This window comes from Ranitomeya variabilis, chromosome 3 (genome assembly GCF_051348905.1).
Source record: "Ranitomeya variabilis isolate aRanVar5 chromosome 3, aRanVar5.hap1, whole genome shotgun sequence".
Classification (NCBI taxonomy): Eukaryota; Metazoa; Chordata; class Amphibia; order Anura; family Dendrobatidae; genus Ranitomeya; species Ranitomeya variabilis.
This window is the reverse complement of record NC_135234.1, coordinates 738,516,526-738,534,508: the sequence shown is the minus strand read 5'-3', so window position 1 is coordinate 738,534,508 and position 17,983 is coordinate 738,516,526. Positions and strand designations below refer to the sequence as shown.

The 17,983-nt window shown below is 42.3% G+C and overlaps 1 protein-coding gene across 2 annotated transcripts in view; it reads right to left on the bottom strand.

Annotated features, from left to right (window-relative positions):
• Positions 1-17,983, bottom strand: part of CNTN5 (contactin 5) — a 2,016,448-nt gene that overhangs the window by 40,899 nt on the left and 1,957,566 nt on the right. For both annotated transcript variants that reach the window (XM_077298468.1, XM_077298469.1), the window contains one exon: positions 410-596. In XM_077298468.1, coding sequence (XP_077154583.1) covers positions 410-596 — 187 coding nt within the window. The remainder of the gene's footprint in view (positions 1-409; positions 597-17,983) is intronic.

The following is a 17,983-nucleotide window of genomic DNA, read 5'->3' as shown; positions in this document are numbered from 1 at the left end:
CCAATTTGCCTTTTTTCCTCTGTTTTTTATGTAGTTCCAATATACACAAGTGAACAAATATGTAAACAACAAAACATGTGTAATTGCAATAATTTTCTGGAAGAAATATTTTATTTTCTTGAACAATTTCAAGGGTGCCAACACTTTTGGCCATAGCTGTATGAACAGTAAGTCATTTTCACATTGGTGTGCTTTATGTTCATACTTTGCAGCATTTTTTAGCCCCTTTTTCAGATGGGTTCCAGTTCAAATCCGCCTGAAAAAGACATCGTGTGCACGCATCCTTAAAAAAGTCCACTCATGATAAATCTCCAAAGTTTGAACATTGCCCATGTTGTCCTGTTAAGCCAAGATTAGTTCTTTAGGTCCAAACATAAAAGGCCGGTGTAAGGAGCATGAGGTTACTTACGTGATTTCTTGGTGCCTCCACGCACTTCTGTACTTGAAGGACCGTATCCAGCTTTGTTATACGCTCTCACTGTTATATGATATAATGTATTTCCTTCTAACTCTGTCAGGATGATGGACGACTCATTTCCAGACGTTTTTACTTTTTCTGCAGCCTCTTCCTGCTCCATATCTTTCCAGTAACTAACCTGCCAACATTGACCACACAGAAGATTAATTTTGGCAGCCGTGAAGTTTTCACTTTATTTCTTTATTGGTTATTTGAAGGCATTCGCCTCCCTGCAGTGAAAAGACCCTTCTGTCAAAAAATTAACAGGCTATTTTAAAACGCAAGGGATTTGCAGCCCAGGTTTATGCCTGAGTGCTATTAAGCATCCCACCCAACCATCCAGGGTCAAGATGTCACCCTATTACTCACAGAATCATTGATATTCAGAGCCAGAGCTCTACTGGTACACTAGCTGCTTAGACCAGGAGTAAAAAAAATACAAATACTGACAGACAGTCAAAAGAATTTAGCGAAAAGTCCAAGACGTCTTGCCTCTCCCATATTTTAACCAGTTGGCTTAGGATCTTGACCGTGAGGCTCAACGATTTGCAAGGTGCAGCTAAGGAGCGAATATTTTGTCTTCATCACTATCCACATATTAGAAGAGCTGTGGAGATGTGATGGATAAATTCTGACAGAACACCTAAGGATAAATTGGAGCAGGTTAATGTTTTAGGAAAAGCATAAGCAAAATAGGAATGGAAGGAGAACTTTCTCTCGAAGCTATTCAAACCAGGACAGGTGTCTGTCACATTCGGTTTAGAGAAAGCTGTGACAATGTCAAAATGACCTTTGCCGGGACAACAGGGGTAAATATGATGATGGATGTTCCCAGGCTGCTCCTGAAATTACAACACATGGTCTTATTTATTTCAGAGATAGGTGGCAGACCAGTCACTTAAGCCATATGGAACGATACCGGCAAGGCCCACCAATGTTAGAAATTGTTGACCAAGGCATTGTTAAGGTATCTGTCTTTGACTAATTCTATATTTTGTTGGGTAATATAAGGAAAGACTCCAGTGATCACTGGAGATTAGATAAGCAATGTTAAATGCATGTAGTGTTAGCAAACTTTTAGCGAGCGCTTATAGTCAATCAGAAAAACCATATTTCGCTTAAAGGGAATCTGCCTGTAGAATCAACCTTCCTAAGCCATCTCAGAAAGTTGAATAAAATGACACTTTGATACATGTAATCCAGTGTTTTATTCCAGAGATATCCAAATTTTTCTCAACATGGAAATGAGCTGTTAAGATCTATGGGCCAGACATAGATCTCCCTGAGAATCAGCCTTTGGAGCATATTTTAAATGAAAGGGAGAGTTACCAGTGTGAGACATGTAATGACTGACAGTTTGCTCTCCTGATCTCCATGCTTTCATTTAATTTTGGACCTGGAGGCAGATTCTAAGGGAGATCTATGTCTGGCCCATAGATCTTAACAGCTCATTTACATATTAAGAAAAACATGGATCTCTCTGGAATAAGATTTCTGATCGCAAATATCAAGGTATCATTTTATTCAGCATTTTATGACCTGCATTCCCATATTAATGACTTAAGAGGGTTGATCCTACTGACAGATGCCCCTTATGTGATTCACTTCAGGCAAATCACTTTGTTTGGTGTCTAACAACCCTACATGAGTTGATTAGGTCTTTCTCATTGATCCTCAACTAAATGATGGGATACACTATTTTTGCTCTGTAATGCCCGATCTTCATATTGAAATATCACTAGTTTAATGATTGTGGGGGAAAAAAATGATCTTGTGATACTGTTTGGAAACGTTTATGTTCTATGTGTCCATAGGTGGCCACTAATTATGTGAATTGCCGATTGTTAACTGTTGTATTGGCATGTCACAATAATGTGTAATATTTTAATGAAAAATTACAGCCTTAATGAAATTTAGAGAAAGGTAAGAGTAAGCATATCTGTGGATGGCTTAAGACAAGAAGCCGGGTGAATGACGCACTTAAAAACACTATATTAAGAAACTGTTATCTAAGATATTCCTAGATGCAGAGTATTTAGAAATTCTGTATGTGACTGCCACCAATGTTGGGCAATATTATCATACACAGTACATATGAATTATTTATACAATTCAACATCAGTGTTCATGGCATGGAAAAGTAGTACATGTCTATTTCCAAGTGCAGTGTTATGCAATGCATGCTGCTGAGGGACTGGTATGGTCACATACCCCTACCGAATTTTGGGCAAGAGTGCTGTAGAGTTTGGAGCAGACCATACTTACAATAAGGGCAGCTCTAAGAATCAAACGTGCTCCTCTGCTGTGCGCTTACCGACTTCCATCAACTTCAAACCACCGATGGGTTACTATGATAGCTGGGGGCCTTCTGAAAGCCCCCATCACTGAAACCTTGGCGCTCCTCTGGAGCTCATCAACATGCTAAGCTTCAAAATAGTCCATAATGTACACTATTTTGTTGTGAAATTGGATTTTGGGCTCCCCCGGTGGCCACTGGTGGAATTGAACTGGTGTGCATCATCCCCTCTGTTCACCTGTTTCCATCAGGATGTGGGAGTCGCTATTTAACCTTGCTCCTCTGTCACTTCCATGCCGGTCAACATTGTAATCAGAAGCCTTTCTGTGCATGTTCCTGCTGCTAGACAACTCCCAGCTAAGTTGGACTTTAGTCCTCGTTTGTTTTTGCATTTTGTTCCAGTTCACAGCTGTAGTTTCGTTTCTGTGTCTGGAAAGCTCTTGTGATCTGAAATTGCCACTCTGATGTTATGAGTTAATACTAGAGTCTTAAAGTAATTTCAGGATGGTATTTTGATAGGGTTTTCAGCTGACCATGAAAGTGCCCTTTCTGTCTTCCTGCTATCTAGTAAGCGGACCTCAATTTTGCTAAACCTATTTTCATTCTACGTTTGTCATTTCATCTAAAATCACCGCCAATATATGTGGGGGCCTCTGTCTGCCTATCGGGGAAATTTCTCTAGAGGTGAGCCAGGACTATATTTTCCTCTGCCAGGATTAGTTAGTCCTCCGGCCGGCGCTGGGCGTCTAGGGATAAAAACGTAGGCAACGCTACCCGGCTACTGTTAGTTGTGCGGCAGGTTTAGTTCATGGTCAGTTTAGTTTCCATCCTTCCAAGAGCTAGTACTTATGTTTGCTGGGCTATGTTCTCTTGCCATTGAGAACCATAACAGTTTGACCGGCCCAAAAGGGTTAAATTAATTGACAGAGAAAGGAGAGAAAAGAGAAGTCTGCTGAAGATTTTTTTTTTTTTTTTCCCTTCCCTTCAGTTCTGAGTGTGCTTGTAATTGAATCTCTTGCAAGTCTGCCTATATTGCAGCCTTTCTCTCTCTCTCTCTCCTTCTAATCCTGGAATGGCTCTGTGTTCACCTGTTTAAAATGGATATTCAGAGTTTAGCTGCAGGTTTGAATAATCTCACCACGAAAGTTCAAAATTTACAAGATTTTGTTGTTCATGTTCCTATATCTGAACCTAGAATTCCTTTGCCTGAATTTTTCTCGGGGAATAGATCTTGCTTTCAAAATTTCAAAAATAATTGCAAGTTGTTTTTGTCCCTGAAATCTCGCTCTGCTGGAGATCCTGCTCAGCAGGTCAGGATTGTGATTTCCTTGCTCCGGGGCGACCCTCAGGATTGGGCTTTTGCATTGGCTCCAGGGGATCCTGCGTTGCTCAATGTGGATGCGTTTTTTCTGGCCTTGGGGTTGCTTTATGAGGAACCTCAGTTAGAGCTTCAGGCGGAAAAGGCCTTGATGTCCCTATCTCAGGGGCAAGACGAAGCTGAAATATACTGCCAGAAATTCCGTAAATGGGCTGTGCTTACTCAGTGGAATGAGTGCGCCCTGGCGGCGAATTTCAGAGAGGGTCTCTCTGATGCCATTAAGGATGTTATGGTGGGGTTCCCTGTGCCTGCGGGTCTGAATGAGTCCATGACAATGGCTATCCAGATCGATAGGCGTCTGCGGGAGCGCAAACCTGTGCACCATTTGGCGGTGTCTACTGAGAAGACGCCAGAGAATATGCAATGTGATAGAATTCTGTCCAGAAGTGAACGGCAGAATTTAAGACGAAAAAATGGGTTGTGCTTCTATTGCGGTGATTCAACTCATGTTATATCAGCATGCTCTAAGCGTACTAAGAAGCTTGATAAGTCTGTTTCAATTGGCACTTTACAGTCTAAGTTTATTCTATCTGTGACCCTGATTTGTTCTTTATCATCTATTACCGTGGATGCCTATGTCGACTCTGGCGCCGCTTTGAGTCTTATGGATTGGTCCTTTGCCAAACGCTGTGGGTATGATTTGGAGCCTCTTGAAACTCCTATACCCCTGAAGGGGATTGACTCCACCCCATTGGCTAGTAATAAACCACAATACTGGACACAAGTAACTATGCGGATTAATCCGGATCATCAGGAGATTATTCGCTTTCTTGTGCTGTATAACCTACATGATGTGTTGGTGCTTGGATTGCCATGGCTGCAATCTCATAACCCAGTCCTTGACTGGAAAGCTATGTCTGTGTTAAGCTGGGGATGTAAGGGGACGCATGGGGACGTACCTGTGGTTTCCATTTCATCATCTTTTCCCTCTGAGATTCCTGAATTCTTGATTGAATATCGTGACGTTTTTGAAGAACCTAAGCTTGGTTCATTACCTCCGCACCGGGAGTGCGATTGTGCCATAGATTTGATTCCGGGTAGTAAATACCCTAAGGGTCGTTTATTTAATCTGTCTGTGCCTGAACATGCTGCTATGCGAGAATATATAAAGGAGTCCTTGGAAAAGGGACATATTCGTCCTTCGTCATCTCCCTTAGGAGCCGGTTTTTTCTTTGTGGCTAAGAAAGATGGCTCTTTGAGACCGTGTATTGATTATCGGCTTTTGAATAAAATCACGGTTAAATATCAATATCCGTTGCCACTGCTGACTGATTTGTTTGCTCGCATAAAGGGGGCCAAGTGGTTCTCTAAGATAGATCTCCGTGGGGCGTATAATTTGGTGCGAATTAAGCAGGGGGATGAGTGGAAGACCGCATTTAATACGCCCGAGGGCCACTTTGAGTATTTGGTGATGCCTTTTGGTCTTTCAAATGCCCCTTCAGTCTTTCAGTCCTTTATGCATGACATTTTCCGTGATTATTTGGATAAATTTATGATTGTGTATCTGGATGATATTTTGATTTTTTCGGATGACTGGGACTCTCATGTCCAGCAGGTCAGGAGGGTTTTTCAGGTTTTGCGGTCTAATTCCTTGTGTGTGAAGGGTTCTAAGTGCGTTTTTGGGGTTCAAAAGATTTCCTTTTTGGGATATATTTTTTCCCCCTCTTCCATCGAGATGGATCCTGTCAAGGTTCAGGCTATTTGTGATTGGACGCAACCCTCTTCTCTTAAGAGTCTTCAGAAATTTTTGGGCTTTGCTAACTTTTATCGTCGATTTATTGCTGGTTTTTCTGATGTTGTTAAACCATTGACTGATTTGACTAAGAAGGGTGCTGATGTTGCTGATTGGTCCCCTGCTGCTGTGGAGGCCTTTCGGGAGCTTAAGCGCCGCTTTTCTTCCGCCCCTGTGTTGCGTCAGCCTGATGTTGCTCTTCCTTTTCAGGTTGAGGTCGACGCTTCTGAAATCGGAGCTGGGGCAGTTTTGTCGCAGAGAAGTTCCGATTGTTCCGTGATGAGACCTTGTGCCTTTTTCTCGCGTAAATTTTCGCCCGCCGAGCGGAATTATGATGTTGGGAATCGGGAGCTTTTGGCCATGAAGTGGGCTTTTGAGGAGTGGCGTCATTGGCTTGAGGGGGCTAGACATCAGGTGGTGGTATTGACTGACCACAAAAATCTAATTTATCTTGAGTCCGCCAGACGCCTGAATCCTAGACAGGCGCGCTGGTCGTTGTTTTTCTCTCGGTTTAATTTTGTGGTGTCCTACCTGCCGGGTTCTAAGAATGTTAAGGCGGATGCCCTTTCTAGGAGTTTTGAGCCTGACTCCCCTGGTAACTCTGAACCTACAGGTATCCTTAAGGATGGAGTGATATTGTCTGCCGTTTCTCCAGACCTGCGGCGGGCCTTGCAGGAGTTTCAGGCGGATAGACCTGATCGTTGCCCACCTGGTAGACTGTTTGTTCCTGATGATTGGACCAGTAAAGTCATTTCTGAGGTTCATTCTTCTGCGTTGACAGGTCATCCTGGAATCTTTGGTACCAGGGATTTGGTGGCAAGGTCCTTCTGGTGGCCTTCCCTGTCTCGAGATGTGCGAGGCTTTGTGCAGTCTTGTGACGTTTGTGCTCGGGCCAAGCCTTGTTGTTCTCGGGCTAGTGGATTGTTGTTGCCCTTGCCTATCCCGAAGAGGCCCTGGACGCACATCTCGATGGATTTTATTTCGGATCTTCCTGTTTCTCAGAAGATGTCTGTCATCTGGGTGGTGTGTGACCGTTTCTCTAAGATGGTCCATTTGGTTCCCCTGCCTAAGTTGCCTTCTTCTTCCGAGTTGGTTCCTCTGTTTTTTCAAAATGTGGTCCGTTTGCATGGTATTCCGGAGAATATCGTTTCTGACAGAGGAACCCAATTCGTGTCTAGATTTTGGCGAGCATTCTGTGCTAGGATGGGCATAGATTTGTCTTTCTCGTCTGCTTTCCATCCTCAGACAAATGGCCAGACCGAGCGGACGAATCAGACCTTGGAGACATATTTGAGGTGTTTTGTGTCTGCAGATCAGGATGATTGGGTTGCTTTTTTGCCTTTAGCGGAGTTTGCCCTCAATAATCGGGCCAGCTCTGCCACCTTGGTGTCTCCTTTTTTCTGTAATTCGGGGTTTCATCCTCGATTTTCTTCTGGTCAGGTGGAATCTTCGGATTGTCCTGGAGTGGATGCTGTGGTGGAGAGGTTGCATCAGATTTGGGGGCAGGTAGTGGACAATTTGAAGTTGTCCCAGGAGAAGACTCAGCTTTTTGCCAACCGCCGGCGTCGGGTTGGTCCTCGGCTTTGTGTTGGGGACTTGGTGTGGTTGTCTTCTCGTTTTGTCCCTATGAGGGTTTCTTCTCCTAAGTTTAAGCCTCGGTTCATCGGCCCGTACAAGATATTGGAGATTCTTAACCCTGTGTCCTTCCGTTTGGACCTCCCTGCATCTTTTTCTATTCATAATGTTTTTCATCGGTCATTGTTGCGCAGGTATGAGGTACCGGTTGTGCCTTCCGTTGAGCCTCCTGCTCCGGTGTTGGTTGAGGGCGAGTTGGAGTACGTTGTGGAAAAAATCTTGGACTCCCGTGTTTCCAGACGGAAACTCCAGTATCTGGTCAAATGGAAGGGATACGGTCAGGAGGATAATTCTTGGGTGACTGCCTCTGATGTTCATGCCTCCGATCTGGTCCGTGCCTTTCATAGGGCTCATCCTGATCGCCCTGGTGGTTCTGGTGAGGGTTCGGTGCCCCCTCCTTGAGGGGGGGGGTACTGTTGTGAAATTGGATTTTGGGCTCCCCCGGTGGCCACTGGTGGAATTGAACTGGTGTGCATCATCCCCTCTGTTCACCTGTTTCCATCAGGATGTGGGAGTCGCTATTTAACCTTGCTCCTCTGTCACTTCCATGCCGGTCAACATTGTAATCAGAAGCCTTTCTGTGCATGTTCCTGCTGCTAGACAACTCCCAGCTAAGTTGGACTTTAGTCCTCGTTTGTTTTTGCATTTTGTTCCAGTTCACAGCTGTAGTTTCGTTTCTGTGTCTGGAAAGCTCTTGTGATCTGAAATTGCCACTCTGATGTTATGAGTTAATACTAGAGTCTTAAAGTAATTTCAGGATGGTATTTTGATAGGGTTTTCAGCTGACCATGAAAGTGCCCTTTCTGTCTTCCTGCTATCTAGTAAGCGGACCTCAATTTTGCTAAACCTATTTTCATTCTACGTTTGTCATTTCATCTAAAATCACCGCCAATATATGTGGGGGCCTCTGTCTGCCTATCGGGGAAATTTCTCTAGAGGTGAGCCAGGACTATATTTTCCTCTGCCAGGATTAGTTAGTCCTCCGGCCGGCGCTGGGCGTCTAGGGATAAAAACGTAGGCAACGCTACCCGGCTACTGTTAGTTGTGCGGCAGGTTTAGTTCATGGTCAGTTTAGTTTCCATCCTTCCAAGAGCTAGTACTTATGTTTGCTGGGCTATGTTCTCTTGCCATTGAGAACCATAACACTATTTACTGTGATACATTGGTATCGCAGTATATAGTATAATTGATCGGACAATCACAGGTTCAAGTCCCCAGTGAAAATTAACAAATAAAGCAAAAGATTTTTTTGAAAGTTCTTAAAAGGTATATAAAAAAAAAAAATTATACAAGCTTAAATCTTTTCCTTCATTGAAGATAAAGATATATATCTTGTGGTTCAACTCACGGAGGTAGAAAACAGGAACACTGTCTCTTTAAATATTCTGTTGGCTTGGTTTATTATATAGACAGCAAAAACCAACATGAAGGGAAAAGTAAACACAACCCTTCTGGCAAAACAGGAAAACATCAACAACAAAAAAATGCGGTAACACAGTCCATACATTTGCGGGAAGCTGCCTTCTCTGGAGCAACACAGGTTCATTCTCAGGACACAAAACACTGGAGACCCTGTCTCCAGCCCTGCTGAACCAAGACTGCCTCTGGAGTCCAGCTATTTAAGCTCCAGACCACACCCTAGGATGGAGATAAGGTGGACAACCTCCTACCCACTCTATGGTTGTCCACAAAACCAGCTCGTCAAGCAAAAAACTGACCCTCCCCTGGCTCAATCAATGGAAAAACACAATATGTTAGGGGTCACATGGTGACACAAGCTTCAATTGTTTTGTTTTTATAAAAAAAAAAGAATATACAAGTTTGGTACTGTAGTATTCGTACTGACCTAGAGGATCATAACTTTGACCATTACGCTGTAAAAGCCACTCTCAAAACACCATGGCAGAATTTAATTTTTTACCCAATTTCACTGCACTTGAAATAATTTTTTCGCATTTTTCAGTATATCGAATAGCAATATGAATGGCGTAATTGAAAACTATAAGTCATCCTGCAGCAAACAAGACATCATACGTCTATATACATGGAAAAAAAAAAGAAATTCAAAATTGTACCTTTATGAAAAATGGCAGATCGTATGCGCTCTATCAGAAAACGTCTAAGCTCTTTCATTTTTATTTTAGCCTTCAAATTTCTTTACACATTGGTCTCCAATGCAAAATCTGTAACAGACCCCCACCTTCCATATGCCATTTCTAACCTTTTTAGATAATATAGGAAGGTGGTACTGCTACCACTGAAAAGACAAATTCACAAAAATAATTAAAATTCTAAATTCTGTCCTGGTATGAATATTATTTTGCAAATGAATATTTGCACCTTTTTCAGGTTGGTGAGCTATCACTGCCGGTTTCTAAGCGACCTGATTAGGCACAGAGTGCCGCTGGGGAGCCTGCCTTGTGGCATTTCATGTGATTGCAAATGCTGGTTGACATTAACAGATAGAGGACAATGCTACACGATAAAGTGATGTCTGTCAGAGCTGGTCATTTACACATGGATAATTTGTCTGGAAGGCAAAAAGTAAAACTGAAAAAAATAAAAAATAAAATCCAACCCCAGTTAGATGAGCGAAGCTGTCATTCCTTGTCCTTTAGACCAGACACAGACGGTTCAAGAGTCTCAGTCATCACAGAAGACTCCGCATTTAATAATGAATGGTTACTCGTAATAAAAGAACTTCAATGTGGAGAGCTTTAGACGTAGACGTGAGGCAAAGGTGAATTTCATGTTTAACTAAAATTTTCCTAATCACTTGGTTGGGGCAGATGCGGATTGCACAGGCTACAATCCAAGCGGTTAAAGGTTGGGCGGCTATTTTACGGGGTCACTTTATTTATCAGGGCTTTATTTTATCTGCCTTTTATACAGAAGACTATGAAAACTGGAAGAAAGCAGGATCTCTAGTGTCACCGACTGGAGGTAGCAATCCTTTAAATTAGTGTTGACCCTTTGAAAAGAATTATTCAGTTCCCCTATGCCCACCAAACCAACACCACCATAAATATATTCTTATGTTAATACCCTTCCTAACGAGCTCTTGGTACTGTATATGTAGACTGCAATCAATCAAACAATCACAGGTTGAAGAGCTGTAAGGAGACTGAAAAAAAAGGTAAAATAAAAAAATGAAAAATTTGACAGATTTGATGTCACCACATCTGTAAAAGCCTAATCTATAAAAGAAATATCCTGATTAATGCATAATAAAAAAAAAAAATAACCTCAGAGTAAACCCAGGTGCGCCAAAGAGGCAAGGCTAGGGTACCCACCTTTAAAGGTGTTGATTGCTACTGCAAAACCTGTTCATATTAACTGCAGCCTGGAGCAGAAAATAAAAAAAGTACATAGTTACAGTGGGGGAAATAAGTATTTGATCCCTTTCCCGTTTCCTGCAGCCGTGCTCCAGGTGCGCCGAAAGCCTGTGGAGAAAATCTAATCTACCTGTAGATTTCATTCTTTATAAGTTCATGCCTAAAACATACAACTCTGCCCTTCACCTCTCCAAACAAACCTATTTCAACACCCTCAACACCTCACTATCCAATAACCCGAAACGTCTCTTTGACACTTTTCATTCCCTACTCAACACAAGAGTGCAGGCCCCAACCATGGATCTCCATGCTGACGATTTGGCCAACTACTTCAAAGAAAAAATTGACCACATCCGACAGGAAATTATCTTCCAATCCCCTCATACCATGCACTGTCCTCCCTCCCCTACTGCATCTAGTTCACTCTCTGACTTTGAACCAGTCACAGAAGAAGAAGTAATCAGGCTCCTTACATCTTCTTGCCCGACCACTTGCACCAGTGACCCCATTCTGTCACATCTCCTCCAGTCCCTTTCCCCTGCTGTCACCTCTCACCTAAAAAAAAAATTCAACCTTTCTCTCTCTTCTGGTATCTTTCCCTCCTCTTTTTAGCATGCCATCATACATCCATTACTTAAAAAACCATCCCTCGACCAAAACTGTGCCGCTAATTATAGACCTGTCTCTAATCTTCCCTTCATCTCCAAACTCCTCGAACGCCTGGTCCACTTCCGTCTCATCCGCTATCTCTCAGATAACTCTCTTCTTGACCCTCTTCAATCTGGTTTCCTCACTAAAGTCTCTAATGATCTACTAACAGCTAAATCTAATGGTCACAACTCCATGCTAATTATCTTGGATCTCTCTCTCTCTTCGATACTGTGGATCATCAGCTCCTCCTTATTATGCTACACTGCATCGGCCTCAAGGACACCGTTCTGTCCTGTTCTCCTATCTCTCTGACCGCTCCTTCATTATCTTTGGGTGGTTCCTCCTCTCACCTTCTCCTTATTGTTGGGGTTCCTCAAGGATCAGTCCTAGGACCCCTCCTCTTCTCTTTGTATACTGCCCCTATTGGACAAACAATCAGTAGATTTGGGTTCCAGTACCATCTCTATGCTGATGACACCCAATTATACACCTCTTCTCCTGCTTTCACGCCGACCTTCTTAGAAAACACCAGTGATTGTCTTACCGCTCTCTCTAACATCATGTCCTCCCTCTATCTCAAACTGAACCTGTCTAAAACTGAACTCCTCATGTTCTCTCCCTCTACTAACCTACCTTTGCCTGACATTGCCATCTCTGTGTGTGGTTCCACCATTACCCCCAAGCAACATGCCCGCTGCCTTGGGGTCATACTTGATTCCGAGCTTTTGTTCACCCCCCCACATCCGATCACTTGCTCGCTCTTCTTATCTGCACCTCAAAAACATTTCTAGAATTCGCCCTTTTCTTACTTTCGACTCTGCAAAAACTGTTACTGTTTCTCTTATTCATTCTTGTCTGGACTATCGTAACTCTTCACTTATCGGCCTCCCTCTTACAAAACTCTCCCCGCTCCAATCTGTCCTGAATGCTGCAGCCAGGATCATATTCCTCACTAATAATTATAGCGATGCCTCTACCTTGTGCCAGTCATTACACTGGTTACTCATCCACTCCAGAATCCAGTACAAACTTATTACCCTCATCCACAAAGCACACCATGGCTCAGTATCACCCTACATCTCCTCCCTGGTCTCAGTCTACCACCCTACCCGTGCTCTTTGTTCTGCTAATGACCTGAGGTTAACATCCTCGATAATCAGAACCTCCCACTCCTGTCTCCAAGACTTTTCACGTGCTGCACCAATTCATTGGAATGCACTACCCAGGTTAAGACGATTAATCCTCAATCCCCACAGTTTTAAGCGTGCCCTAAGAGCACATTTGTTCAGACTGGCCTACCGCCTCAATGCATTAACCTAACTATTCCTATGTGGCCCACTCAAAAAACTTAAACCATAATTAGGTTCCTCGCATCATGTTCTCATACACTTTATTAATTTAATAGCCCTCTGTGTCTGTACTGTTACATATTTAGGCTGATAACTGGTTCATGCAGCTTTACATGAACACCCGATTCTTACACTATGGCTGGTCCGAACAACGAAAGCAATTGTTACCATCCACCTCTCATGTCTCCCCTTTTCCTCATAGTTTGTAAGCTTGCTAGCAGGGCCCTCATTCCTCTTGGTATCTGTTTTGAACTGTGTTTATTGTTATGCTGTAATGTCTATTGTCTGTACAAGTCCCCTCTATAATGTAAAGCACTACGGAATATGTTGGCGCTATATAAATAAAATGTATTATTATTATTATTCCTTACTGATTTTGTAAGTTTGCCCACTAACAAAGACATGAACAGTTTATAATTTTAAGAGTAGGTTAATTTTAACATTGAGAGATAGAATATCAAAAATAAAATCCAGAAAATCACATTGTATAAGTTATATAAATTTATTTGCATTTTTGCAGTGAGAAATAAGTATTTGATCCCCTACCAACCATTAATAGTTCTGGCTCCTACAGACCAGATAGACGCTCCTAATCAACTTATTACCTGCATTAAAGACAGCTGCCTTACATAGTCACCTTTATAAAAGACTCTTGTCCACAGACTCGGTTAATCAGTCAGACTCTAACCTCTACAATATGGGCAAGACCAAAGAGCTTTATAAGGATGTCAAAGACAAGATTATAGACCTGCACAAAGCTGGAATGGGCTACAAAACCATAAGTAAGACCCTGGGTGAGAAGGAGACAACTGTTGGTGCAATAGTAAGAAAATGGAAGACATACAAAATGACTGTCAATCGACATCGATCTGGGGCACTATGCAAAATCTCACCTCGTGGGGTATTCTTGATCATGAGGGAGGTGAGAGATCAGCCTAAAACTACACGAGGGGAACTTGTTAATGATCTCAAGGCAGCTGGGACCACAGTCACCAAGAAAACCATTGGTAACACATTACGTCGTAAAGGTTTAAAATCCTGCAGTGCCAGCAAGGTCCCCCTGCTCAATAAGGCACATGTGCAGGACTGTCTGAAGTTTGCCAATGAACACCTGAATGATTCTGTGAGTGATTGGGAGAAGGTGCTGTGGTCAGATGAGACAAACATTGAGGTCTTTGGCATTAACTCAACTCGCCGTGTTTGGAGGAAGAGAAATGCTGCCTATGACCCAAAAAACTGTCAAGCATGGAGGTGGAAACATTATGTTTTGGGAGTGTTTCTCTACTAAGGGCACAGGACTACTTCACGTCATCAATGGGAGAATGGATGGAGCCATGTACAGTAAAATCCTGAGTGACAGCCGCCTTCCCTCCACCAGGACATTAAAAATGGGTCGTAGCTGGGTCTTCCAGCAAGACTATGACCCAAAATATACAGCCAAGGCAACAAAGGAGTTGCTCAAAAAGAAGCACATTAAGGTCATGGAGTGGCCTAGCCAGTCTCCAGCCCTTAATCCCATAGAAAACTTATGGAGGGAGATGAAGCTCTGAGTTGCCAAGAGGCAGACTAAAAATATTAATGATTTAGAGATGATCTGCAAAGAGGAATAGACCAAAATTCCTCCTGACATGTGCGCAAACCTCATCATCAACTACAAAAGACATCAGACTGCTGTGCTTGCCAACAAGGGTTTTGCCACCAAGTATTAAGTATTGTTTGCCAGAGGGATCAAATACTTATTTCTCACTTCAAAATGCAAATAAATTTATATAATTTATACAATGTGATTTTCTGGATTTTATTTTTGATATTCTATCTCTCAATGTTAAAATTAACCTGCCCTTAAAATTATAGACTGTTCATGTCTTTGTCAGTGGGCAAACTTACAAAATCAGCAAGGGATTAAATACTTATTTCCCCCATTGTATCTCCGGGGACCGCTGCTGCTCCTGTGATATTTGGGTAGCCCAAACATTACGTTACATCTGTGTTGCTTTGGTGGCAGCAGCTACAGTAAGTGCAAAAAAAGAGGTCCTTGTGCTCTGATGATGCAGCTTTATTTCTGTGAGAACTTTTTGCAATATTAGAAAGCACCTATAATTATCATTTCCGTATATCCATCTATCTCCTTTTTTATGTACTCCATTATCTGATTTGGCTTTGTAGTAGCTACCTGTTGTTGGTTGCTCTAATTTTGCTGTTTTCTTTAATATCCTTGATCCTTTTTTTACGTCTTTTGTTCATTCAATTCAATCTCACTTTCTGCTCATCCTTAGCCTTTACTCACAATTAGAGCGAGAAAAAAATAATAATTGAAGGCTAGCGCATGAGTTAACATGAAGCAATAATGGCTGGGGTGCATTATCGGTGATACAGAACATTTGTACAAGACCTTCGGAGAAGAACACTTCCAATAAACTTCAATAAAATTGTTATGAGAGTTCGCTGTCAATGTTGAGTAAAACATATCAATTTTAGCTGCGTGCGAAATCCTGCCTCCGGCAATCATATCATACGAGCCGCTTTGCATTCAATATTCCTTTTATGCTGTTATTCCAGATAGTGGAGACAAGTCAGGAAAAAATGAAAATTAATAGATGAAAATGAAAGACAATTACATTTAAAATAAGAAAAACAAACTGAATTTACCACCGACCTCTTGTGCTCTGTAGCACTAGAGACAACTATAGAGATCCTATATGAGTATGCCTGGAGTACTAATGCTGTCTGACATGTGGCAGCCAAACAGACACTGCCCCCGCAGGACAAATGTAATATTACATGATGGCCATTCAGATATTTGGTTGTCTGTGTAGGGCTTCGGTCACACTATCAGTATTTAGTCAGTATTTTACATCAGTATTTGTAAGCCAAAACCGGGTGAAGAACAATCAGAGAAAAAGTATAATAAAAAGAAATGCACCACTTTTGCATTTTTCAACCACTTCTGGTTTTGGCTAACATATACTGATGTGAAATACTGACCAAATACTGATAGTGTGACTGTAGCCTTAAACACAACTTTTACTAGCTCGCTTTTAATATGTGTCAGATAAAGATACATATAAGGGGCTTTATAAATGGTGTTTTTTTTCACATATGTTAAATTTTAAATGTATTGACTCCACACGTTACAATATTTCCTTACTCCCAAGTCTTGACATTTCTTATATGATACTTGAAAATCAATTAAAAACTACATAAATAGTTAGCCAAGAAGAAGGATTTGGTGTCGAAACGCACGTCGTGGTCTCTGGCATCACACTCCAGCTCTGGTAATATAACCCATGATGTACCTATTATGCGTGTATACATACAGTGCCTTGTGAAAGTGTTCGGCCCCCTGGAACTTTTCAACCTTTTCCCACATATCATGCTTCGAAAATAAAGATACCAAATGAAAATTTTTGGTGAAGAATCAACAACAAGTGGAACACAATTGTGAAGTTGAACGAAATTTATTGGTTATTTTACATATTTGTGGAAATTCCAAAACTGAAAAGTGGGGCGTGCAATATTATTCGGCCCCTTTAACTTAATACTTTGTTGCGCCACCTTTTGCTGCGATTACAGCTGCAGTCGCTTGGGGTATGTCTCTATCAGGTTTGTACATCGAGAGACTGAAATTCTTGCCCATTCTTCCTTGGCAAACAGCTCGAGCTCAGTGAGGTTTGATGGAGATCATTTGTGAACAGCAGTTTTCAGCTCTTTCCACAGATTCTCAATTGGATTGAGGTCTGGACTCTGACTTGGCCGTTCTAACACCTGGATACGTTTATTTGTGAACAATTCCATTGTAGATTTTGCTTTATGTTTGGGATCATTGTCTTGTTGGAAGACAAATCTCCGTCCCAGTCTCAGGTCTTTTGCAGACTCCAACAGGTTTTCTTCAAGAATGGTCCTGTATTTGGCTCCATCAATCTTCCCATCAATTTTAACCGTCTTCCCTGTCCTTGCTGAAGAAAAGCAGGCCCAAACCATGATGCTGCCACCACTATATTTGACAGTGGGGATGGTGGGTGATGAGCTGTGTTGCCTTTACGCCAAACATATCATTTGGCATTGTTGCCAAAAAGTTCGATTTTGGTTTCATCTGACCAGATCACCTTCTTCCACATAATAATAAATAATCTTTATATAGCACTAACATATTATGCAGCGCTTTACAGTTTGTACACATTATCATCGCGGGCCCCGATGGGGCTCACAATCTAAATTCCCTATCAGTATGTCTTTGGAATGTGGGAGGAAACCGGAGTACCCGGAGGAAACCCACACAAATACGGGGAGAACATACAAACTCCTTGCAGATGTTGCCCTTGGTGGGATTAGAACCCAGGACTCCAGTGCTGCAAGGCTACTGTGCTAACCTGTGCGCCACCGTGCTGCCCATATGTTTCGTGTGTCTGCCAGGTGGCTTGTTGCAATCTTTAAACAACACTTTTTATGGATATCTTTGAGAAATGGCTTTCTTCTTTCCACTCTTCCATAAAGGCCAGATTTGTGCAGTGTACGACTGATTGTTGTCCTATGGACAGACTGTCCCACCTCAGCTGTAGATCTCTGCAGTTCATCCAGAGTGATCAAGGGCCTCTTGGCTGCATCTCTGATCAGTCTTCTCCTTGTTTGAGTTGAAAGTTTAGAGGGATGCAGCTCCTGCCTGTAAAATGATTTAACCCCTTCAGATGGATTTACTTCCTGTGTGTTTATTTCATTAAAATACTTTATAATCATGTGTGTGTGTGTGTGTGTTTTTTAACCCTTTCAGACAATTGGATTAATAATGGATAGGTGTCATAATTGACGCCTCTCCATTATTAATCTGGCTTAATGTCACCTTACAATAGCAAGGTGACATTAACCCTTCATTACCCCATATCCCACCGCTACAGGGAGTGGGAAGAGAGTGGCCAAGTGCCAGAATAGGCGCCTCTTCCAGATGTGCCTTTTCTGGGGTGGCTGGGGGCAGATGTTTGTAGCCAGGGGGGCCAATAACCATGGACCCTCTCTAGGCTATTAATATCTGCCCTCAGTCACTGGCTTTACCACTCTGGTGGAGAAAATTGCGCGGGAGCCCACGCCAATTTTTTCCACCATTTAACCCTTTCTTTTAGCAGCTACAGCCCCCAAATTTTGCACATACACACTAC